The 25,377-nt window shown below is 45.4% G+C and overlaps 1 protein-coding gene across 1 annotated transcript in view; it reads left to right on the top strand.

Moving 5' to 3' along the window:
- COL22A1 (collagen type XXII alpha 1 chain) overlaps window positions 1–25,377 on the top strand; it is a 246,003-nt gene that overhangs the window by 109,485 nt on the left and 111,141 nt on the right. Inside the window, exons 23-31 of the mRNA XM_084747922.1 lie at window positions 1,449–1,502; window positions 9,761–9,814; window positions 10,443–10,496; window positions 12,881–12,934; window positions 14,597–14,650; window positions 17,620–17,664; window positions 18,225–18,287; window positions 18,716–18,769; window positions 21,781–21,822. Coding sequence (XP_084604048.1) covers window positions 1,449–1,502; window positions 9,761–9,814; window positions 10,443–10,496; window positions 12,881–12,934; window positions 14,597–14,650; window positions 17,620–17,664; window positions 18,225–18,287; window positions 18,716–18,769; window positions 21,781–21,822 — 474 coding nt within the window. The remainder of the gene's footprint in view (window positions 1–1,448; window positions 1,503–9,760; window positions 9,815–10,442; window positions 10,497–12,880; window positions 12,935–14,596; window positions 14,651–17,619; window positions 17,665–18,224; window positions 18,288–18,715; window positions 18,770–21,780; window positions 21,823–25,377) is intronic.

The raw sequence follows: 25,377 nt of genomic DNA, 5'->3' as shown, positions 1-25,377 counted from the left end.
TCAACAGCCAGGTTTTCACATCCTTCCTTCTCCTCTATGCTTCCTCCCAGGAACCATTCAGTGTTTCATTCCTGAGGGGTGATGCTTGGGCTTGTCCTGCATCCATTTTGTTAATAACCAGTGACTTTCTGTGAAAACCCTGGGGAAGGAAGAAGGGGCATCTGTCCAGGTAGAACATTAAAGATGTCTATGTTCCATTCCCTCAGGAGGAGGAGCAGAGAATGGGCTTTCTTCACAGTCACCAGAGCAGGGTCTGATGCAAAGGGGGTGTGGTTCTCCTCTTCCCTGGGGAGAGGGGCTGATGTTCACCAGCCCACTGAGGCAAGAGGGGCAGAGGACAAGACGAGACGCAGGGCTTGGAAGCCACGACAGAGATCAAACACTCCAGGAATCACTCCAGGAACTAGTTCAACTTTAATCAGGGAGAGAAAAAAGGCTATGTAGCCTTTAGGGGAGTGGGGTTGGGGGCGGGGTTGTCCAGGATAGGTGTTCATAATTGGTTGACACCAAGCACTTTAAGGATGCTTGTTTAACATTTGGCATATGAACAGGAACACAGTACCGAATTATCCTGTAGGCGCAGGGAGGGGAGAGCAACAGGGAGCTGTGTCGAGGACCATACATCAAATGTGGTTAGGGACACTCTCCAGATGGAGTCTCTGCATCTATATCAACAACAAAACATACACACTATAAGCAACACTTTTGTTCACTCTGCTTTGGAAATTTTGGACCATGTGTTATCTTTAATGCTACTTAAAGAGCTAGGAAGAAAAGGCTGGCTTCTTGGATCCCCAAAACATGAGCCCCCTTTGCTGATTCCACACTGAACCTCTGTTGGGTGCTCCTGGGGCTATAGCTTATTGTTGCCAGATATTTGACCACACTGTGAACCACAAGATTGTGTTGTTTACTGGGAAAACATGATTTTAGTTGTAGTATGGCTAGGCCCTAGCACACACCTTTAATCCAAGAGCTTTCTGCTTGAACAGGAGTAAATAAAGCCAACTATAGTTCAAGAAGCAGAGCAAGCAACCAGTTGATTGGGAGTAAACATAGGCAAACAAACAAACAAACAAAAAAAAAAACCATAGAGGAAAAGAGGAATCAGGAGGATGGCTATAGTCACCCACAGGAAGTAGACAGGAGGGACGATCAGTTTTTGTTTGTTTGAGACAGGGGATGGAGGCTCGCTTCTTTTGGGACATTGTCTGAGGAGGAAGGTCAGCTGGGTGCTTTCTCTGTCTCTCTGAGCTAGCAGGCTTTCACCCCAGTTTCTGGCTCCTGAGTCTTTATTGGTAAAAATCAAATGATCGAGATTTTGTTAAAAACAACCTATAAAGCAGAAAGGTCCAGTCACTGAGACAGGAGGTCCCTGAGAGACACTATTCCTTGGGCTTTCTGGGATGATGCCTCACTGCTAACTTTGGCTTCTTTTCTATACTCAGGGGAAGAAAGGTGAAGTGGGTCCACCAGGAACCCCTGGAGCACCGGGGCCACAGGTAAGGACTGCTTTACAGTTCCCCCTAAGGAACACTGCTTTCTCTGACTTAGTGACCTGGTAGCAGTTTTAGCTTGCAGCTGGCATCTTGGTAGTCACCATCAGAAGATTAGAAGAAATACCAGCCAATCATCCTTTCTCTGGAAAAAGCAAACAAACAAACGAAAACCCCCAAACAGCAAAAAACCACAAAAAGCAAGCTAGACTCTTGATCATTTGGAACCCTGATTACATGTGTATGTGTGTGCATACAGTGACACACACACAAATGCACACACATACATGCACACACACTACATGAAATAAGTGGAACTATTTGGAAAGAGGAAAGGGACTGGAGCAGATTAGGAGACGGAAAGGGCAATGGGGGTAAATATGATCAAAGACACGACGCAGTTGAACAAAATTAAGAGCATGGTGTCCATCACTTTATTTAACAAATATGCGCTAATAGAATAGGAAAGTTACACAAAGCAAACAAACAAATAGAAAGCTAAAAAGGGTGGTCCTAGGCCATTGTCCTTCTTCCATCTCTTGCTTGAAAAAGCTGAGCTACATTGTGAGTTCAGCCAGACTAAGCTACTGAGCAAGCCACTGACTCAAAAAGACCAATAAGTCAAGATGGGAAGAGATAAGAAGACGAAGTGGGGCTGGGTAGGATACAGTATCCGCCAATAGTCCTTATGGTGTGTGCCCCACTGTCCTGCTGGTTTTGTGTGCCTGGATGTGTTGTGGAACTTACAGTACTTCCTTTTATCCTGAGTTGGGTCAGAAGGGATTATGGTGCTTGCCTGTAGGTACTGCCTGGTACGCCGGGTGGGTCTCTGATGTCGGTCACAAAGCCTCCTTTAAACCAGCAATGTGTCCAACAAGATACTCTGTTCCTCTGCCATCCCCCTCTCTGTCTTCCTGACACTTGTCTCCCACCATTCCTGGGCTAGTCACCCTCTTTTCCTGTGCTCATTTCCCCCCTATGGTTCAATGATTCCTAATCCAGCCTGTACTTCTAAGCACCTGCTGTATACCAAACTTCCCTCTAAAGCTGTAAAATATAAGTGGCCAGAATCTGTCACACTTATAAGGACCAGCGTGCTAGTGGAACAGAAAGAGACTTGGGCGGAGAAAGTATTTTTGGGCCATTTTTGGTTCTCTCGGAATCCAGTCATGCAAGACCAACAAATGAGAAATGGAACCCACCGATAAGGCAATTCCTCACCCTGCGTATAGCATCGAGTGCCATGTGTATGAAGCTGAATAGAGGGGAGTCCTATAGTGGTCCAGGGCAGGCTTGCTAAGAGCCTTTGCTGTGGTTTTCAGTGACAGCACAGTGAGTAAGGAAGGCTGTGCAGCAGCTAAAGACAGGACTGTTGGAAATGTTTCAGCACACTCTGAGTGATGGGGTGCCCTTCCATTTACTGGGGTCTGGTCCTGGAGAGATTTGGTCCAGAGAATATTGTAAAGGTCCAGACTCTAAGATCCTGGTGATGGACAGTGAATGGAGACCCGAACCAGGGGTTTATTGAAACATAGTAGGCTGTGTCTAGGAATTAGCTTAGTGTGGGTGGGGCAGTCTCTCTGTAGATCCCCAAAGCCTCCCAATACCAAATTATTATTTAGAAATAAAGGTGAGTAGACAAGACCAGTGTAGAGCTGTGAACTGGGTGCTTGTTCTTAAGAGCTCCTAAGAGAGCTCCTGCACAGACCACCAAAGTCAGAGTAGATTGCATGCTGGAGGCATAGTCCTGAAGAGGAGATCAGGGTGGAGGGAAAGCAGACATGTGTGCTTAGCTCCTGCCATTGTCAAACACCACTGTAATACTTACACATCATTGCATCTGGTCTGCATCACTACCTGTGAGCAGAGTGTGGCTTCTTCTGAGTCACAATCGAAAGCTCCTGGACCCAGAAGCTTGAGCAGTGTACGCTCAAAGGGCTGAGTCCACCTCAGGACTCAGGTGGTAAGAGGCCAGGAGCAGACCCAGGGCAGGTGCCCCCCTCTAAGATTCCCATGGGACCTTATTTCACTCGCTAAAAATATTTAAATTCAGTTCTGTGAGCATCTTCCTTGCACCAAGTGTTTCTAGCTGCAAGTTACACATCAGAAACTGTAATGATACAGTTCCCTACCTTCATGGATGAAGAATGCAAAACCATGTTGGCTTAGACGATCCAAGTAACAACTACTTCATTCAGAAACTCGTGTCACTGGCTAAGTCTTTGATTTTTTTTTTTAAGCTTCAACCTTATATTTTAAAATGATTTATTTTAATTATGTGTATTTGCGTGTGGATGTGAGTGTGGGTAACCCGGACAGAACAGAAGAGGATGTCAGATCCTTTGGGGCTAGAGCTACAAATGATAGTGAGCTGCCTAAGGTGGGTACTGGGATCCAAACCCAGGTCCTCCGGAGCAGCCGCCAACACTCTTGGCCACTGAGTTGTCTCTCAGTCCTGTACTGCACTTTGCAGTGTGCAAGTTTGTTCATTTTTCTTGTTAATTTTATGCACAAGTATTAGAGCCAGCTTTTTGGTAAACACAAAAATAGAGTCTGCCTTTTCATTCCTAAATAGTGAACAGCTGTAAAGATTTTTAAATGTTACTCTTACATTTTCAACTAATGGCAAAATTCTGTTTTCTAATCAGAAAATCTTCAGCAGATCTGAGTAAGAGCATAAAACGTTATGCGGGGAGTTAGGACTGCACATGAGTTCTGCGTGAAGTCACTGTATACCGCTCAGGGTGGCATTGCATTCGGTGTTTTGCTTAATGTCCTACTGCCCCACAGGTCCTTTAAGGAAATGGTAATGTTAAACACTGTTAATGTTGGAAGAAACCACACAGAAACCCAAGTTCAGTGGCACTGCTTCTGAAATTGCTCTTGAGTTTAGGAAGAAGGTGTCATGTTGCCTGTGACATCATGTGCTTAGTGTCTTGCTTCTTTCTCTTATCATTTGTAGTATGAACTCATCTTCTCTGGGCCAAGAGATAAGCCAGATGGCAGTTTAGCTTTGCCATAATTTCTAGTTTTGTTCAAGCTTTTTAGTTGGCCCTCAGAGTCAAACGCACCCACCCATGCTGTCATATGTAGGAATCTTTTTCCATAAAGAAAATGAAAATCCTTGTGGCATCCAAATACATCCACACATTTGTGCAAAGGTGATGATGCCTGCTACTGTGTCAAGGAATCAAGGTCCCTGAATGGGAGGGTCCACTACCAGGGGACACAGCTGGTGTGAGAGCTGAGTGGGTTCGCAGGACTCTGCAGAATATCCCATAGATGGGTAGTGATCAGAGTTATGCCTTGGGGGAATACACAAAATATGAATACTTTTCCCTCAAAAGTGTCTCAGCTACACGCTGAAATACCTTGATTGCTGTGTTAATTCATGTAGGCAATTTTAATGTGTCTTAACATTCTATTCAACTTCGTAAGTGTTCGACACTTAGAATTACTGTGCTAGAAATAATTATTTGCTATTTCCTTTTTAATAATAATTAGATTAATTGGCTACTTATAGATCATCATTGTAACTACTAATTACATAAGATAGCTGATTAGTCCCTGTATAGGGATTAAAGGTTGCTTAATGAATAATTAGTGGACCAATTAATTAATTAATATGGAGAGTAATTACTTTGTTATTTTCATTAGTGATAATGCAAACAGGCATGCATTTTGTCAACATTTATATCTATTGGCTAATGTGTTACTCATTAATAGTCTGATTAATTGGGCTAGATACTTTTTATTAATATTTAAAAGAAAAATAAGGAGCATGTGTATACATGCGTGCACATATGCGCGCACGCGCACACACACACACACACACACACACACACACTCCTGAGTCCACAACTAATAATGTAAGGTCTCTATGCCATATTTTGGGTGATAAAGGTTCAGAGGATGTGATCTATTGAGGTAGCATGTGGCCATCTAGAATTTTACCTAGGGCACCAAAAGCCCTAGACATTTGTCTTTTTGGTTTGCAATGATGTGGAATTGTGCGTGTGAGGTAGGTGCTATACCACTGAGCTGTATCCCCAGCTTCAAGCCTTAAATTTTCACGTAATTTCCATCTGGCTAATCTCTTCGCCCAGAGAAGATGAGTTGCTTGATGACAGCAGGTTGAGAAGCTACAGGCATTGCAGGGTTTTGCACCTCAGCCTTGTCTTCTGTTAGCTCCATTCCTTCCTTGAGACACTAGTATCTCCATGTGTAACAATGGGCAAGGAGTGTGGAGCATCCAAGTTTTTAAAGGTATTCCTTTTGGCAGGGGAAGAAGGGGCTTCTTTGTTCCCCCAAAACTCACATTCCACTTAGGTATCCATGGAAAAATGAAAGACAACAGGAAACTGAATAGAAAGATTATCCAGAGGCGAGACAGCTGTTCATGCAAATCTGCTGTCCCTGGTACCATCAGTACCATCAGAAGACAGTGAAGGCCAGCACAGCAGGTCCCCGGGGCAGGCAGAATGCTGCTTTGCATTGCTTCCTCCGTATAAATTGGAATGAATGCTGTAGGCTGTGTGATGCCTCCTGGAATCAGTTTCCAGACTTTGTAACAGCTGTTTCCAGCTGCTTTTGGCTTCTTTCTTCTACATGGCTGTTACAGTGGGTAGGTTTGATTCCTAAGGACATCCCTAGTGGTTCTGTGCTTAGAGCCTCAAACCTTAAATCTCTACTGTGTGCACAGCAGAACCAGGCGCTGATGGTTTGGACTCAGAGATCTCAGAGATGTTTTTACATTCTAGATTCTTCTTCAGTGGCAGAATGCGGCTACAAGAAGGGCATGTGACTGGTGTCTTTAGCAGGGTTTTGGAAGGCCAGGCTGGCATACTGGGCTGGGAAGTGTGTTATACCAACACCAGTTTTGTGGACTCCCAATTGATTACCTCCCATTTCCTGCCCCTCCTTTGCAGCTAGGGATGGAAAGGGCTGCCTCACTGGATCAGTGCGGGGGCCTTAAATGAGGAAGGCCTGGTGTGTAAACCTGAGGATGCCAAATGGCGTGCTCATTTCTGGCAGTTCTTCTGGGTCTCTGTCTTTGCTTATATTTCCTTCATGCATAGTGCGCTTCCTCCCTGCTTTACCATGCATACTGCAACAGGGATAGGGTCCGATTGGAGGTGGTTGCAGACGGAGTTGGTGGCATGGAATGATCCTGCACTAGAGGCGCTTGAACCACCTAGCATCACAACAGTCCCTGACCTTCGGCCTAACCTGCTGCCTGAGAGTCTAAAAAGGGGGACTCTCATCCTTATGTGCATGACCTCCCAAGTCAGGTGACTCTGTAGCAGCTGGGCCCTTCAGGAGGCATTTACCTCTTTTCCACCAGGAAAAGATAACTGCATGACCCACCCCCCCATCCCCACCCCAGCAGGGTCTTTAAACTCCCTTAGCCCATTTCCTTCTCTCTCAAACACGAAAGGTCTCATTTTCACCAAAGATGATTAACTCTAGGATGCTGTGAGCCAAGAGCACCACCAACAGCAACAGGGCAGGGATGTTTGAAGAAAGAGGGAAAGGTGACTGAGGTCAGAGTAGCAACAGCCTGGCTAGGAGGCACAGTTTGTGAGAGAAGTCTTGTAGAAGGCTGAAAATTCCAGAGCCATCTGCATGGCCAGGTATGTAACTGGGGAAGAAGGGATATGTACCCATAGCCAGCTGAGTGCTATCGGTATAGAAAAGTCCCCTGTGATGCTGTGAACCTTGAGGGATCCTCTAACAGTGAGTGGCCTGGCTTGAGCTTTCATGGGCAAGGAGTCTGATGATTTATGCAGATCTCTCAATATGCTGAGAGGTGCACAGAGTTGATCAAGAGCAGCAGCTGGGTGTGGTGCTGTAGGTGATGGAGCGAGGCCAGCAGCCACTCTTAATGCCACCTGTCCCCAGCTCTTGTTCTACGAGGAGGACAGGTTGGTCCTTACCCAGAACATTTCCTAGCTCACCATAGCCTCCCCAGCTGCCCTGACTTGGGGCAAAGATCTCAAACAGGATAAGATGCTGCCCCAGACTCACCAGATCTAAGAGAGTGTGAGAAACTTAACTCCAGCTGCCATTGAAAGCCCTTTGTAAATGCTCTTACTTTGTGTGTGAGAGTTTGACTCCCATGCACCACCCAGAGACGGTAGATGGAATAGCTTGTTAGTGCAACCAGTTTGCCATTCTTTGGTTTTTAGCGCCCTCCAGTGGCCATACGCCATTATACTCTGATTGTAAATGGTCCCTTGAAGTGTTCTTTTCAGTTGACTTTGGCATTTTTCTGAGTCCTGCTCCATGACATGGCTTGGGTTAGTTTCTCTTTGAGATGCAGAGGAAGCGAGAATGTTTGATTCGTGAGGGTCTGAGGGTAAGGTAAGAGGTCAGTGTGACCTTGATCACAAAGGGGGACCCAGTCAACTGGATGCCATCTCAGAAGTGAGGAAGAAGTGACAAATACATCCAGAGAGGGGCACATCCAGAGGGAGACCTGGGCAAGCACATGCTCTAGTGCCTTCTATTGCTCCTAGAAGTTGCATGGTGTGGGGGAAAGATGCAAATACTCCTGGAAGAATACAAAATGCCAGGCCAAATGAACAAGGTTGTATCACCACCAAAACCAAGAACAAGAGCCCCTGCAGCATCTTCAGCTGTCATGTACCTGGAAGTTCTCAGATGACAGGTCACATGGCATGACCGTCATAAACCTGCAAACACTCAGAAGGACCCACATCCTCTCCCAGAGTCCCATCATTGAGTAGTGACCACCAGTCCCTGACTTGTGACCCAGCGTCTGCCTCTGTCTTTGATGGCCTCCTTATGCCATCTGAAAATAAAAACCACACATGGATGACACACACCTTTTTAGGCATTCTAGTTATTCCTAAGGTAAATCTCCATCTCTTCACGCTGACATTTCAAGGCCTGCTATGTGAACCTCATACCCTCTTATGGAGTTGCCTGCTGTGGTTCTGTGCACGATGCCTTCAACTCTCCTGGCCTTTATGCAGCTGGTTTCCAGCTACTGTTGTGTGCCTAGCCAGTTGGTAATTTCTTCTACCCTCTTCAGGGTTCAGTTGCCTCCTCCAATCCCCTTGCCTCAGTCTTCCAGGCCCACAGGTCACCGCCTACTGCGTGCTCAGGCTCCTCTCTGTACGTCTCTCCCTTCCCCACCCTCATGATTATTGGAAACATGAGCTCTGGGTTCCTGCAAGATAGTTCTTATCATTTTCCTCACCCTTTACAGAACCTAAGGTCCTGTATCAGCATAGGTAATGGATAATTGAACACGGCTCTCTCTCTCTCTCTCTCTCTCTCTCTCTCTCTCTCTCTCTCTCTCTCTCTCTATATATATATATATATATATATATATATATATATATATATATATATATATATCCCCTGTACACTGTAAACATACAGTGCACATCCCTACTCTTGGCCAGACTGGTCCCCATGGTGTAGGGGAGTGCAGAGGAGAGGTCTCTAGGAACCTAGGAAATCAGCAGACTGTGGCCTGGGACCCACAGTCTGCACTGTGATACTGACACTGACATCAACTCTGGGCCGTGATTTGTGGTGACAAAGATTCGGGGAGGCTTGTGAGTGGGGGACTGCCATATGCATGTGTGCCGCATGTACACATGGGTATGGTCTCCTTAAATGCTCAAATGATTTAACCATCTAGCATGATAGGTCACAATACATGTTAATTCCAGTTTGTAACCCTGACCAAAAATGACTTGTGGAGGAAAGGGTTCACATGACTTCTGTGTCACAGTCCGTCATTGAGTGAAGCCACTGAGGCAGACTCTCAAGGCAGGGACTAGAGCAGAGACCGGCTAGCTGCTTACTGAGGGACTTTTCTCTGGCCTGCCCAGATATCCTTTAGATGTAGCCCAGGCCCACCTGCCCAAGGGTGACATTGTTCACACTGGGCTGGGCTCTCCCACATCAGTCAGGAAGCAAGATAAAGGCCAGGCGGGCAAGTGAGATGGAGGCAGTTCTTCGGTTGAGGGTCCCTCTTCCCACATGACCCTCATTTGTGCTAAGGTGACAGAAACTAACCAGCATACAAATAGGATATTTATTGGTAATTTGCACAGTTTGCTTCACATTTTTCACCTTTTCACTTCTGCTTAAAATTAGGCAAAGCAGATGAAGCTGGAGTTCTCCCACACAGCCATGCCGCCTACCCTTTTCTCTCTCAAACACCAGTTTATAATATCAGGTAGTTTCTCTGAGTGCTTTTATAACCATCCACTCTCTCTATCCAGGGCCCACTTGGACCACCTGGTGTTCCAGGGTCACCTGGACCTGGAGGTCCCCCGGTAAGGCTGGCTTGACTTTCTCTTAAAGGGGACCTTGGATAACATTTTCAAGGGCAGGGGAAGGCTTTCTATGCCCATGCCCATGCTCAGAATAAAGCGTGGTTGTAGATGACATATAGGCCCAGATAGCACTTGGTGACTTCTTGTGACGTGGTATGGGTTTGCATCATGCTGGACTGCTATTCAAGTATACGTGTGTGTGTGTGTGTGTGTGTGTGTGTGTGTGTGTGTATGTGTTGTGGCCTCACAAAACAGAACAGCAAGGCCAGTGTTTGCTAACATTTTCCCCTCTCATCCTTTAAGGATCAGCTGGGAAACTGTCCCTATAGCAGGCAGTGGGCAGGGCAGACCCAGCAGGAGGCAGAGAGAGGGGGGTCCTGATAAGGATTTGGGCATGGGTTGTAGACATGACAGTGGTGTTGGCTACAGATCAGACAAGCTGTGAGCTCATCGACTATGGATCTGGGCCGAGAAGGTCTGTGTTTTACAGTGGCAGGCAGTGAGGGTGTTGGACATGCTGAAGTACTCTCCTTAGAGCCAAAGGCCTGATCCTGTGCCAGGGATGGCATCAGGACAAGACTCCAATCTCAGATAGATTGACTAACAGTTTTCGTATTTCCCTTTTCAGGGTTTACCTGGAGAGCTTGGCTTCCCTGGAAAACCCGGGCCTGCTGGGCATGCGGTGAGTTATTTCAGCTTCGTCCCCTTACTGACCCTGATGGTCCCATGTCAGGAGTAGCCAGACATTTGTCCCTGGCCCCCAGGACTGTCTCTCAGAGCCAGTGAGGCCTTCTGAAGCTCCTTATTGTACAGCAGAGCATGAGGCTGGTGCAGCTGGTTCTCCCTTCTCTCCTGCTGTCTCCTGAGACTGCCTTCCAACTTGTCCTGGCCACCCTTGATCCTGTCTCCAAAGAAACATCCACAAAGTCCCTCCCACTAAAAAATAACAACTCTATCTTTATTCTCCTGACCATCTTTCTCACTTATACATAGAGAAGACCCTGGTGTTTCAAGAACCTTCTAGTTTCTTCTATGCCCTAGGAATCAGCTAGCTTTAATGTCACAGGAAAGCTATGCAGCTAAATGTAGACATGTTACCTTGGCATGTTGATGCAAGCCTCTTTAGACTCACTGATGGAGTGGCCTGTGAAGAGTCTGTCACTGTGAAACTGGGTGCTGCATTGGTCTTATGCTCTAAAACCGGAGGGACCTACTTTACTTTGAGGATTTATTTGTGATAAGCTCCTTGAGGAGGTGCCATGTGTAAAGGGCAGGGTATGGATTGAGACTCCAGATGCTGCAGAGCATGTGGCACACAGCAGCTCTCCATTCGATGTGGGTCACAAAACCCTTTATGAACATGGATGAAAGACTTGGGAGATAGGAGCAGAGGATGATGCCACGCAACAACTGAGGCTCTGCTGCTCCCCCAAAAGACATCAGCCACCAAGTCAGTGCTGTAGTGCATGCTGAGATGAATAAATGTAAACCCAGAGAAACACCTGGTTAACGCATGGTTCCCAGGAGACACTCCTTAAGCACAGTCAACTGCAGTGTCACTGGTGAGCACGGAAGTGGCAGGGCCATGCTGCATCTCAAACTCACTAATCTCTTCTGATACAGTGAGTTTATTTGAAAGTGTGCTTCTCAATCTGGGCACAATGGCATATACTTGCAGTTCCAGGACTGGAGAGGCAGAGACAGGAGAATTGCTGTGAGTTCTAAGTTATCCTGAGCTATACAGCTAGACTCTAACTCAAATAGAATAGAAAACAAAGTGTTCAAACGACCATCAACAGTCAAGAAGAGGGAAGGGACTCTGGGGGAAATCATTCAGCATGAGGCTGTGGCTCAGCTCTAGCTTTGGGCTTTGATCTTCCCTGGTCTTTGCTGTGATTCCACTGATGTAAGTGGCCCCTTCCCCTGTGGCCATGATAGTTAGTAGACCTACCTAGTACAGGAGGAACTCTCCCTTTTCTTACTACCATCTTCCAAAGCTCACGACAAAGAGTGAGCATGGTCATTTTTTAAAGCCATAAAAATTTAAGGTAAACCTATAGTGCATGCTTATAATTGCTGCCTGTAATAGGCAGGAGCATTGCTGTGAGTTCAAGGCTAGGCTGGACTGTCTAAAGAGTACCAGGCCAGATAGGGCTACATAGTGAGATCCTCCATTAAAAAAAAAAAAGCAAAACAAAAAAGTTGAGTTAATAAAACTAATTGATACCAAGAAAGAGACACTGAGGTGCTTTGTGAGGGCGCCTGTTCCCATCTGTCCTCATAGGGCAGTGTGTGTGCTGACAATTCATGACTTAAGGTCTCAAGAGATGGGGGTGATAAAACATGTTAGTTTTAGTGTAGGGTGTGGGGACTTGCAGTTGTACCCAGGAGACTGTGCAGGTCCCGATCCTCTTCTTTGTGACCTCAGAAGCTACTCTATCCTAGGTCTTATGCAGGGACTTGCAGTTGTACCCAGGAGGCTCTGCAGGTTCCCATCAGCATCTCTGTGACCTCTGAGGCCACTCCACCTTGGGATTCATTGTCTTATTTGCACCAAGCAGCTGGGGTAGAATCTTAATGTTGAGGTGGAGAAAGCACCTTGAATCAGAAAGTACAGCATGATGCTCCTCAAAATTACAAGGCTGGGGTGCCAGCCATGATGGAGGCTGGGTTTGGCTTCTTTGGGGGACAAGAAGAAGGAAAGATCTTGGTAAGTAGAGGGAAACATAAAGCCAGGAGATTCAGTGAAGGCGTGCAGGGTCAGTGTGAATGGTACTGTCTTCAGGGCCTCTTGGAAGCCAAGACTAGGAATAGAACCCTGTCTTGCCCCATTATTCATCTGCATGGATAATAAAGGAGCCAAGACACAGACCAGGGAGTAGTGACTCTGTAGTCCTGGCAAAATGTAAGGGAAGTCTAGCTGGCAGAGGCAGGTGCTTCTTGACAGAGGAAACAGCTGGAAAGTAGGTAAGTTGCGTTAGAATCACCTCCTAAGTGGTGGCTTCCCTCAGGTCTTCACTAAATATGCCTTTGTTTTCATTTTCTTTCTTTCCTTTCATGGTCCAGGGGCCACCTGGAAAGGATGGGCTGAATGGACCACCAGGTCTGCCTGGCTCCAAGGTGGGTACTCACAGGGCGCTGTGAGTTTGAGAATCAAAAACTGAAAAGCAGAGGAGATCCCTGGTTGATGAGTTCCAACATTAGTCAATTTCCTGGGCTTCAGCCCAGGGTTTAGTTCAAGTGATTGGATTTACAATGTCAGATGTAGCAGAGTTGTACCAAAGCAACCCAAGAAGGCTTCAAAGGGGTTAAGAATCAATCTGAAGAGATAAATCAGTCATGGGAGACTTCGGTTTTTAAAAGTCTCCATTGAGGATCATTAAAAAGGGTTAAGAAGGGGAGAGGTTCTGATTCTAGGAAATGTGAAATCAAATTCACACTTTAAGTGCCTCAAGTGAATAAAAAAGCAATAGATAACATTTACACTAAAAAATTAACATTTTATTTTATGCGAATGAGTTTCTTGCCTGCATGTATGCCTGTGCACCATGCCTGTGACCGCCTCAGAGGTCAGAACGGAGTGTTGTTTGTCCCTCGTCCTGGAACTGGAGCTGTGGGCTGCCACAAGGGTTCCAGGAATCTACTGTAGTTCTCTGCAAAAGCAACAAGTGCTCTTAAGCACTGAGCTGCCTCTCCAGCCCTAGCAATGGATAGTTTTAACAAATAAACTTTGTTCTTAAATTATAAGTGTGTATCTAGTCAGATGTGCCCTTGAAAGGCAGCTGTGAGTGAAAACATAATATTTTGGTGAAATTCGGTGTTCTTTTCACTCAAAACTCAAAATAGACTAGGATTATATGTGTATGTGTATGTGTATATGTATATATATATATATATACACATATATACATATATATATACACATATATACACATATATACATATATATACATACAATGTAGAATAAGTGTGGATATAGACACATTTATAGTCTTTTTACTTGCTTATCCTTCTTGGATAGAGTGATGGGTTTCAGAAAGACATTTTGTTCAGGCTTTGACTAGGCTCAACCCTTCCCCATCCCCTGCTCTTGTTAGTGACTCCCATCCCTTCTCCCAGCTTTTATCTACTTCCATTCCATATGCACACCCATGATTATAAGTGTCTATAGAAAACCTCAGCACAAATGAAAGAAGATATAAACATATTTTTGTCTTTCTTAATCTGACCTGGTTAATTTAACGTGATGGTCTGAAGTTGCATCTATTTTTCAGCAAATGGCATAATTTCATTCTTCTTTATGGCTGAATAGAATTGATGCAGGTGCATGCACATAGATCCACAGTTTCTTGGTCCCACTGACAAGCACCTAGGCTGATTCCATAATTTGACTGTTGGGAGCAGTGCGGTATCTCTGGGGGTGCTGATTTAGAATCCTTGGGATGCCACCACTTAAGGGCATCCATGTAAATATTAGTTACTCCTCTCTCTGGCTAAAACAAGTACTTCATGTTTTTAAATCAAAAGGGATTGTCCCACTGTCCCTCATCCAAATCTCTCAGAAGGGAAAGAGATGCCATTTGTACTCACACATGCTCTAAGTAACAAAGCTGAGGAATATGGGGTGTAGTAGGTGTCCTACAGTTAGACAGTCACAAAGAATGAGAGTTCAGAACTACCTGTACACAGGTGGCCCTGTTCCAGACCCATCCACAGCCAGCTGTAGGTGTATTCAACCAAACTTGGTCCCTTTTGTGTTGACTCTGCATTTCCTTCCCACAGGGAGAACCAGGGGACCCTGGGGAAGGTGGCGTGCCTGGAGTGCCTGGGCCTCGGGTATGACTCTCCACACTCATGTTGCATCTGTGCCTCTGGATGGGGTTGTGTGACTGTATGTGGGACCTCACCTCATCCGGGAGTGTCATTGGGGGGCCTCTCAAAGGAGAAATGAAGATAATTAGGAAAGGGCTAGTTAGCAAGCTTGGCAGATCTGTGGGGCTCCATCATGATGCTCCGAGTCTGATCACAGCAGAGCCAAGGTCACCTCCTGGGTGAACGTGCTAGTCACGGGGATGGAATGGTCCTGCTCAGGAGACCTGCTGCGTAGAGGAGGCCCTGAAAACACCACATCCACTGACTGGTTTGTCCTGCTAGGGAGTGAGCAATGAGGGTAGAGACACTTTTTACTTCCCCCTCCTCTTTCTCTCTCCCTATATTTCTGTCTTTCTTCTCTTAGTTTCTCTTCCCATGACCTCTGGTGTCTGCGCCCTTTCTTAAATGCAATAACAGAGAAGTCCCACTGGGGCAGCCTGCAATTTCATCACCCACTGGGCTTCCAGCAGCCCAGTGGAACAGCACGAGGCTTGGGTGAGCAAGCAGACTCCTCAGCCTGTGATTGACAGGGCACTGCCATGAATGTAAGGCAGTCCAGTCCCTGGTGTCAATGCCTGTCAATCTATGCTCTCGAGTTCCTCACTGTGGACTTTCCTGATGGGCTGCTTCCCACGTGTATCAGCCCCAAATCGCAGTGTAGCTATAGCTCAGAAGGATCAACAGAGAAGACGGAAGTGCTGGACCCTGGTGTGCGTTTACACACGCTGCCAATGTTTAGTTCTGAGGGACACTGTCGCCAGACAGACTGTGCAAGAACTGCCACACCAACCTCCATCTGCTCTATTGCTCCACAGTGTGTGGGCTGTTTAAACACAGTATCTGGCTGTCTGTCAGCTCTACAGTGCCCCCTTCCCCTCCATAGTCCAGAACAGTGTGTAGCCTACTGGCCTGAACTGTATAAATTAGCTGGTACTGAAAGGGACCAAGCCAGTAGAATGCCTATCAGGTCACCTCATGGATGGCCTGTGATTAAATTCAGTATTTGCTTCCTTGGCCTTCAGAGTTTCCAGCCACACCTCATCACTTATTCTTCCTCAGCACCTAGGAAACAGTTAACACAACAGATGAGACCATGCCAGCTGATTTCAAGGGGGAACTTCAGTGGTGAACAATTTGCAAAGTTCTTTAGGGCAGTTCTTAGGAGATGTGCTGTAAGCCTGTCGGGTGGGTACTATAGGGTGCATAGAGAAAATACCAGAGTGGACTAACTCTGTATGTTGGGTCACTTCATGGAGCCAGAGCTACAGGCTTAGATGGATGTGTACATTAAGCATGCATTTGGCTCCTTCACACCCACTACCTACCTTCCTTTTCCTTCCTTCCTTTCTCCCATATCTCCCTCTTCCTTTTCCACCATCTTTTCTTTGCCTTCCTTTCTGACAAGCAATGCTTCTATTGGCCTTCACAACCAGTTGACTTGGCACAGCTCTGGGAAAAATCCACAGCACCAACCAGTTCAGTCTTTCATTCATGTGCCTAGTCATCTGAAAACCACATTTCTTATGGTATCTGTGCCAAAGTTTTTACTAAATAATGTGCTAGATATTAAGCATAGATTGCCTCTGAAGTAATAAGTGATTTTAAAGACATGCCATTAGAAATTAGCCTGCTATGCACCTATTCTTACTAGGGCCTGGTAACACAGAAGCTGATAGCCTTGAAACGGGGCCCTTCTTTTGTCTCCTGACTGCACAATGCTTGTCAGAAAAGTGTCTTACAAAATACTGCAGGCTAGGTGTTTTAAAACAACAGAAACATCCTGCTCACACTTCTGGAGGCTGTGAAGTTCAAGGTCCAGGTGTCGGTAGATTTGGAGGCTGCCAGACACTTTCTGCTTTGTAGATGATCCTTTGCCTCTAGATGCTATGTTGACACCATAGGCACAGGATAAGATGGACACTTGCAGGGTAGCAGCCTCCATGACAGGAGAGGCCAGTGGGCTCTTTCAAGCTCCACCTTCATGACTGATCACCTCCAGAGGCTCCAGTAGTAACTCACTGAAGATCATGTTTTAACATAAAATTTTAAGGGGAACTATTTTTTTTTAAATTTTTAATCGAAGGCAACTTTCTTTGTTTCTTTTTAAATGATGATTGATTGATTACGTATACAGTGTTCTTCCTGCACCAGATCTTATTAGAGATGGTTGTGAGCCACCATGTGGTTGCTGGGAATTGAACTCAGGACGTTTGGAAAAGCAGCCAGTGCTCTTATCCTCTGAGCCATCTCTTCAGCCCAAGAGGGAACTTTAAAAGCATAGTAGGAACCTCATAGATGAGGATAAAATTGACAAGGGACAAGAACTGGTGGGAACCTCTTTAGAGCACGCTTTTTCTTAGAAGTCTAGGTACCTGACATCATCTCCTAGGATGCTCCCCCCATTGGAACACATTAGGAGAAGGAGAAATTAAATTACTTCCTGCTTCTGAGCACATAGGACTGCCTGGTTTTATGAAAAGACTGAATAATCAATAACCAGGAACCCTGAATCATAGGGACATCAAGTTCTCCTTGGTTGCTGGGCCCAGAGTGGGGTTTCAGGATCCCTGATATGCCCTGAGACCTGGAGTTGGGGTGGATCCAACAGTTCCAGGTTTGCCTCACCCTTGTTTTGAATTGCAAAGGTTTAGGTTCACCATGAGCAGACACAGCATGCATGAACTCTGGTCATGCCAAGAATTGTTTCTTTGCGGGCAGCAGAACACAGTATGAGGGAGCCTGCAAATCCTATCTGTAGAAATAGTGAACACTTTGGCTTCATGCCTCAGGGTCTCTGGGGCTTAATGTTTAACTTTTAGAGAGTCAAGAGCTGTGGCTGGCAGGTCCTGCAGATGTGGAGGCCAACTGTAGACTGACAGCCATGTTTGAAGGTGTGCATGGTAGATAATCAAACATTGCCACTCTACTTACAGGGTGAAGTTGGGGAGCAGGGCCTTGCAGGCCATCCTGGTGAGAAGGTTAGTGCGCTCATATCTTTATCGCTTATTATTTAATTAATGAATCATCATTAGACATTATGTCTTAGATTAACATTTTAAGTTACAAGAAGAACCATGCCTTTTGAAAGTTGATTGCATTTATTTCATGCCTTCGTTTGTTTGACTAGTAGTTTTCAGTGTGTCCTAGGCATCAGTTGTTGTGCTGAGAGTTAGAACCAAATTAGGAACCAAGAGAAACAGGACATAAGAACAGTTGAACATTGTAGTGATGGAGGAACGTCATCTTAAAGAGGGGGCTAGGCATGCCAGGAAGGATGCTAAAGGGCTGACATTCCATCCTAAAAGAGTGGAAAAGTTAGATACCCAGAGAGATAGGATGGGTTCCTGAGAGAGGAAATGACCCAAGCAGGAAGGAGCTTGGGTACCTCAAAACAGATTCTCTAGAATTTCCCTTTTGGCAAGCCTCTACTTTCTATATGAATAAGCATGAACTCTCCGAGGGCATGAAAAGTGTGTGACCCAGGACCTCTCTCACAGGGAAAACCTCCCACTGGTACCCACTGGTTTTGTTTGCATAGGGAGAAGTTGGCCTTCCAGGTGCTCCAGGAGCCCCAGGATTTCGTGGAGACAAAGGAGACCAGGTAAATGTGACTTCCTCTTGCCACCATGGCAACTGTGCCTCTGCCCAAGGAAAGAGCATCTTCTGGAGTCTTAGCCCCTTGGGATGAGGTGATGGTTTTGACTAGGAGTGTAGAATAACTCCTGGTGTTGGGAGGTGAGAAATGCAAGAAGATCAGAGTCTAGAGTCCTTAAGCAGGAATGAAAGGACAGTGGCTGGGAGACACCTCTGGGAAGAGCGGGCATCTTCTGAGGAAAAGGGGTATAAGGCACCCAAGCCAGCTAACTTCCTTGGAGTTAGGGTTTAGTGTGGCTATCCTGCAGAGGAGCCAAGGGCCATGAAGAGAGATGGAAAATAAATGTGAAGGCACATTCCTGTCGCCCAAGGCCAAAGTGCCTTTACCCAGAGAGGCAGAGGTTCTAATGTTTTTAAATGCATCCTTTACTTCAGGGAGAAAAAGGTGAACTGGGACTTCCTGGGCTGAAAGGTGCCCGAGGTGAAAAGGTAACAGCTGCTTGCTCTCTTCCTCATCCCTAAATTTCCTAGCTGATTTCCAGAGGAGGGGGCGGGAGGGACAGGAAAGGAAGAGGTGGGGGGAGAGAGAGAGGGACCAAGGGAGGGAGGGATGAAGAAGGTGAGGGAGGGGAGAGAGAAAGGGGTGGAGGTAGAGTCGAGGAGAGAAGGGGAGAGGAGGAGAGGAAATGGGAGGAGGAGGGGAAGAGGGAAAGGGAGAGGGAGGGGAGAGAAGAGGGAGGGGGAGAGGGCAAGGGAGAGAATTACAGGATGTATTAATATTGCTCCAATGCATGTTTCTAAGTAATCCTGACACATGGATGCACTGTTACTCTGTCTTAAAGCTCTGGTCAACACTGTCATGTTTTTGGCTTGTTTCCAGACAGCATCTGGCTAGATAGTAATCTTAAGATCTTTAGGGTAGTTGAGAATGTCATTACTCCGCCATTGGCCAGGGCAGGACCCAGAGCCTATGCTTCTGACCAATTGTCAGAGTCCTTCAGATTCAGTTCCTAGTGTCACAGGCTGCTGATTATGAGGGAAGAGGGCTCATCCTCGCTGACCTCCAAGCCTGCTGACAGCTTACAGTAGACTCACAGAGTGATGACACATAAACTGACATCTTGGGTCCAGGGGCCAGCGACTCTCAGCAGCCCACAGTGTCCTTCCTTCTGAGAGGTGCCTGTTCTCACACTGCACTTTCCACACTCTGGTTTTCAGCACACCTTCTGCCTTTCCCGTCCCTTGACTCCAGCCATGTTGACAACATGGGCTTCAGGGGTCATGCTCCTCGAGTCTTCTGGGTTCTTGATATCTAAGAAAGAAATAGCTCTCACTTCAATGGAATAAGTGAATAGAGTGAAAGATGACCAATGATAACCTGGGAACAGAGATTTAGGTCACCTCAAATACTGTGTTTCTCGTGAGGTGGTGGGTTCACGAATGTTTAGTAGAAACACGACAAAGGAGGTCATAAATCAAAATGCTTTTTAAATACTTTAGTGGAAGCATCAGATGGGCAGGTTTCAGTGAAGGGGGGGGGAACCTCTGTTGTAGGCTCCTGATGCTCTGTGATGACACTATCAGATTTTGGAGTCGTGGAAGCTAGTGATGTTTTAATACATTCCAAAGGTTTACCTGATAGTCACAAGGAAATTGGACCCAGATAGGAGAGGAATGGCTCCTGTAACATTTCAATCTCTACAATTTTTGAAGTCCTAATCAGTTAATCAGCCATGGAAGGTTCTGGAAAAGGTGCTTGCTGCTTCTTTCCAGAAACTTTTGCTCAAACTTGGATTCTCAGATATGGAGTTTCTTTTAGAGATGCTCTTTTCCAGAATGCAGAGGCTTAGGGAGACCACGAAGCTGTAATTTCCCTGGCAGAATCACATGCAGGCTTCTAAAGATGTTGGGTCATGGTAGGCTCCCCTAGAGATTTGGGTGATAACAAATCCAATGCAAGACACTAAAGCAAGGATTCCCCTTCTGCCTGGCCTTTCAGGGCCCTTCCTCAGCTGTGACTCCATTGAATTCCCACCCCAATTCCCTTTGCCCTATAGTTAACATCTTGGAATTGGGGTGATAATTCTTCCTACTTTTCAAGAGCAACTGAGGGCTGAAAACCCATACGGAAGGAGGATTGGAATCCCATCAATGTCAAGCTTATCCCAAACCTGTGGCTTTCTGGAGTCAAGCCTCTTACTCAATGTTGGAGAGTCTCCCTCCCACCACTGGCAACCATTCTTTCTGCCCAGCTCTGGGGATAGGCAAGGAGACCACTGCCAAGGCATCCGGTATCCTCTGCTTTGAACACTTTTTCTTCCTCTTTCCTTTGGTACTCATTTGTCCCTTTGTCCACACCCCCTACTAGGCACCACTGGGTTTTGATCCCTTGCTGTTGTTAATAGCAAGGAGGTAGGTGGGGGTCCTCATGGTGGTCTCTAGAGCACTAGAGTGTGGACCTCCCCTGTCAGGGAGGAGACAGAGTGGTCAGTCATACCGTGACTCCAATGGCTCTTCTTCTGGAACTTCTGCAGTGTCAGTCCAAATGAAGCTGGATTCTAAGTGTGAAACCAAGTGCCTGGCGTGCTGACTGCCTGTATTTGTGCATCTGGATTGAGGCTTTTGTGTGTCCCTATTTATTGTTGAAACAAGGAGAAAACCATGTTAACATTAAAATATCAGACTTAGAAAGGCAAATACCACAGGCTTCTTCTCGTATGTGGCATCTAGAATTTATAGAATGTGCATGTGTATGACACATAGGATGACATGAATGTATATGTGACATTAAAATGAAGGTGGAGCATTTGGATAAAGAAGGGGATCATGAGAAGTGTGGGGTGCAGGAGCAAAGTATATAAAATATAATTATGCATATACAATATAACATACTTCATGGCCCTATCTACAGAGATGAATCAGTTCATATACATGATATACATAAGTTAGAATGGGTCATGTAACAGAAGAAGCAAGTGAGAGGAAACTCTACCTACCTTTTTTCGTGCTTATGCTATGGTAGAAATGGGTTTCAAGTTCAGTCAAGTTAGCTCCCATACTTGTGCAGTGTACAAGAACAATCCTGCTATATGTGGACATATGAGAGTAGTCTGCCTCTCCTGGGGGTGTAGGACATCTCTGGGGGTGTCTCTAAGGGAGACTAGACTTCAGTGTGGCCCTTAAGCTAAAAAGACACATGTGGGAACATTTGCTTTAACTGGCTTTGCTGGCAGCAATGGAAACAACTTCAGCATCTTCATCATCATTACAAAATGCTAGACTGTCACATGGTACTGTCTAGATGCTTTAGAAATACATGTCTGAGTATTGCATAGTTCAGAGTGTATGTGTGTATCCTGCCCCCTGCCCCGCCTAACTATAATCCATTAACGTCTGTGCAGGGAGGGCGATGCAGTTCTGGTACTATGCAGGATACTATAGATCATTCCTGGCATAAGCAGAATTAACAGGATTAAGATTATACTTTTCATTTCTTCTAGGGTGAGGTTGGTCCAGCAGGCCCCCCTGGCTTACCTGGAAGTGTAAGTTACTCTGACTCTAATTGTACCTCCTCTTTTGGACCATAAGGCAATTTGTCTCCTCTCCTCTCCTCCTCTCCTCTCCTCTCCTCCTCTCTTCTCTTTCTCTCCTCTCCCTCTCTCTCTCGCTCTGTGTGTGTGTGTGTCTCCTCTCTCTCCCCACTCCTAACTCTTCTAGTGAAGAGAAGCCCTCTGCTTATTTTATTCACTTAATTCAACAAAAGCACATTACTGTTTATCAGAATGAATTAAAGGCACTGAGAATACATAGCCACCTGTTACATACATGGAAGCTGAAACAAGACTCTGGAGGCAAGAAGTTATTTGTTTAAGGTGGGACCACAATGCCATAACCAAAGCCTCTGATTCCTCTCCTTCCACGGGCATTTTCAGTGTCTAGTAATTTCCAAGGCTATCTGATGACAGTCTTCACTTTTCAGTTGGTGGCTTGTTAATATATTCCAGTAGATTTTTTTTTTTTTTTGCTTAATTGTGGGTAGAGTCTTAGTTCAGGTACACTAGTGAGCAGTGAAGGACTTCGAAGGTAGGAGAGACAGCCCAAGACAATACGGTTCTGTGTTAACAACATTCAACTTTCCATGACCACAAAGGTGTAATAAGAGCCTTGTAGCGTGTTTAGCATAGGTATGGCTTTTGTTTGGCATCATTAGTTTATGCAATAAATATAAAAAGGCCATTTTTATTATCAGTTATCTCATTCCCAAGAATTCTACAATAGGCCTAGTTTTGGAGTTATTTTTTATTTCAATTTTCTTCTGCATTTTTTGATTCTGGGCAGTTAACAGAGACATAGCATATGGCTCTCTTTATGAGTTCTGGTGGGACTGGAGACAAAGTCCCCCCTGGTTGGCACCAGGTTTGGGGCTTTTACTTCAACCAACTTTTACTTCAAGTTTTCCCTGGGGAAAAGAAAATGTTTTGAAGGTGTTTCTTTTAGTAGTTTGATAGCATTATATTTATCTAAAAACTATATGTAAGGGTGTACATTGTAGTGTTGCTTGTAATGATGAAAATTTACAAAATACTTACATGACTACAACATAGGATTAAATAAGTCCTGGAATGTCCATATAACAAAATCTAATTTTATACAACACACATATATACACTCCCAGACACATAGGCATATATATGCTCACCTATACCCTCATACACACACACAAGTGCACACATGCATACAAATATACTCACACACATATGCATACACAAAAGCACAGTTTAGAGTCTTGAAATTTTATGAATGAACACTCTAAATAAAACAAGCCACAGGCAGGTGGATCGCTGTAGGTTCACAGCAAGCCTGGTCTAAAAAGCGAGTCCAGGACAGCCAAGGCTACACAGAGAAACCTTGTCTCAAAAATAAAATAAAATAAAATAAAATAAAATAAAATAAAACAAGTTAAGCAGGAAAAAACAGTATGTGGATCATTGGATATTGAAGGCTTGAGAACAAAGACTTCCATCCCCTGTATGGATGTCAGGTCCTGACCCTGCATGATCTTGTTACTCAGATGCCTTGAGGGGCTCATGTCTCTGTCCTTCACTTTCCTTGTCCATAAAACAGAGCAGAGGCAGATTACTACCTCTTCACCAGATGGTGAAAGCATCTCTTGATGCCTGTGATCAACTGGCAACGATGTACTCAGATTTACTATTCACATACTTCCTACAGAAGATTACGTATTGCCATTTCCTCACAGTCATATGAAAACATTAACATGGGCTCCAATGTGCTGGGCTGGAACAGAGGCCCAATGGGGAGGAGTCTGGAACTGAGGCCTTGACGGGAACGAGAGGAAGCCGCCTTTTACCTTTTGTGGTGAATCATTATGTTTCTCTGCCTATTCAATTTGCCCCCTGGACTTTTGCTCTGGGTAACCACCGGCGGGCTTCAGACCTCACAGTGAACCTTTAGTCTCTTAGGGTAAGGAAATGAAAGGTGTACCAATAGAAAAGCAAGTCATCTCCATTCCCTGATGATATGATATTTTACATAGAATGTCCCAAAGATTCTACCAGAAGCTTCTAGAAATGATCAGGACCCTCAGCAAAGTGGCAGATCACACACACACACACACACACACACACACACACACACATCAAGTTACAAAACCCAGTAACCTTTTTAGTTATTGATTTAAAACATGCTAAGAAAGAGATTTTTGCTATGTTTCCATTCACGGTAATCAAAACTATATTGAGGGGTGAATCTAATCAAGTGGATGAAAGACCTCCACAATGAAAGCTTGCAATCTCTGAAGAAAGAGATGCAAGAAGACACTAGAACATAGAAAGGCCTCCCATGCTCATGGCCTTATAATATTGGTATTGCTTGATCATCTACCATTTTACAGATTCAATGCATGCCCTATAAAAATTCACAGAAAGAGAATCGAAACCGTAAAATTCCAATGGGCACAAAAAAAAAAAAAAAAAGATCTCAGATAGCTAAAGAAATCCTGAACAATATGAATAGTGGTGGGTAGAATCACCATTCCAGATCTCAAGCTATATTACAGAGCTGTAGTAATGAAAACAGCATGGTGCTAGCACAGGACCAGACATACAGATCAGAGGAACGAAACAGATGCTCCAATTACAGGAATGCACTCTAGTCACAGTTGCAAAAGATGCCTCCCAGGACCATCCAGTGCAACTGATGTGCATATCAAGGGAGCTCAAATGGCCTAATTTATATGTGAGTACTAGAGAAGGAAGGAACATCTGTGGAGCTAATCACAGGAGTCCTGAAGGCTGGACCAGAGTTAAAGGGGAGCAGTGTTCCAGGTCCAAATAATAGCTTCTATGAAAGCGTTGAGGCTAGACAGAGCAGGGACTCAGTGCAGCCTGTGGGCTGGTAAGGCTGGAGAGTCTCTGAAGTTCATGATGCTACCCACTGGCCTCTGCAGGAGTGAGTGGCTGGGCCCCCTTGCTTGTCTTCTCTTCACTTCTGTCCCTGGCTAGGACAGATAGGTGATAATGCTGGGAACTGATAGACCTGAAATCAATGTCCTAGGCAGCCTTCGAGTTGCCTGCATGGAGTATTCCATTTTGGCTTCTGGAGAACCTCAGGAAGATACCTAGAGTCATAGGAAGCTTGGGACCACAGGCCATCGAAATCTATATATTGCACACCCCTTCACTGATGTATGAGTACACATACAGATCATTTGGAGAAATCTGATTCTGTTGGACAAGCTTAGTGATGATAAAGGACATAGACAAATGCAAAACCGGATATATATATATTCCAGTACCTGAAGCGTAGAGAGGCTCAGGAGTTCAAGGCTATTTCAAAAACTGGAAGCCATCTTAGACTACATGAGATCCTGTCTTACACACACACACACACACACACACACACACACACACACACACACACACACACACACACTCCACAGCATGCCGATATGGGCAGCATTCCTAATACTCGGGTGGGTCATTAGTAAAGGAGGACATGAAGCTGGGGGGAGGAACAAAATGCTGGATGCAGCCTGGGAGAGCCGGAGGGAAGGAGTAGGGAATGGAGGTGACCAG

Source organism: Acomys minous (genome assembly GCF_964271855.1).
Source record: "Acomys minous genome assembly, chromosome: 12".
In the NCBI taxonomy this organism is placed as follows: Eukaryota; Metazoa; Chordata; class Mammalia; order Rodentia; family Muridae; genus Acomys; species Acomys minous.
The sequence above is the reverse complement of the archived record's forward strand: the minus strand, read 5'-3'. Positions and strand labels throughout refer to the sequence as shown.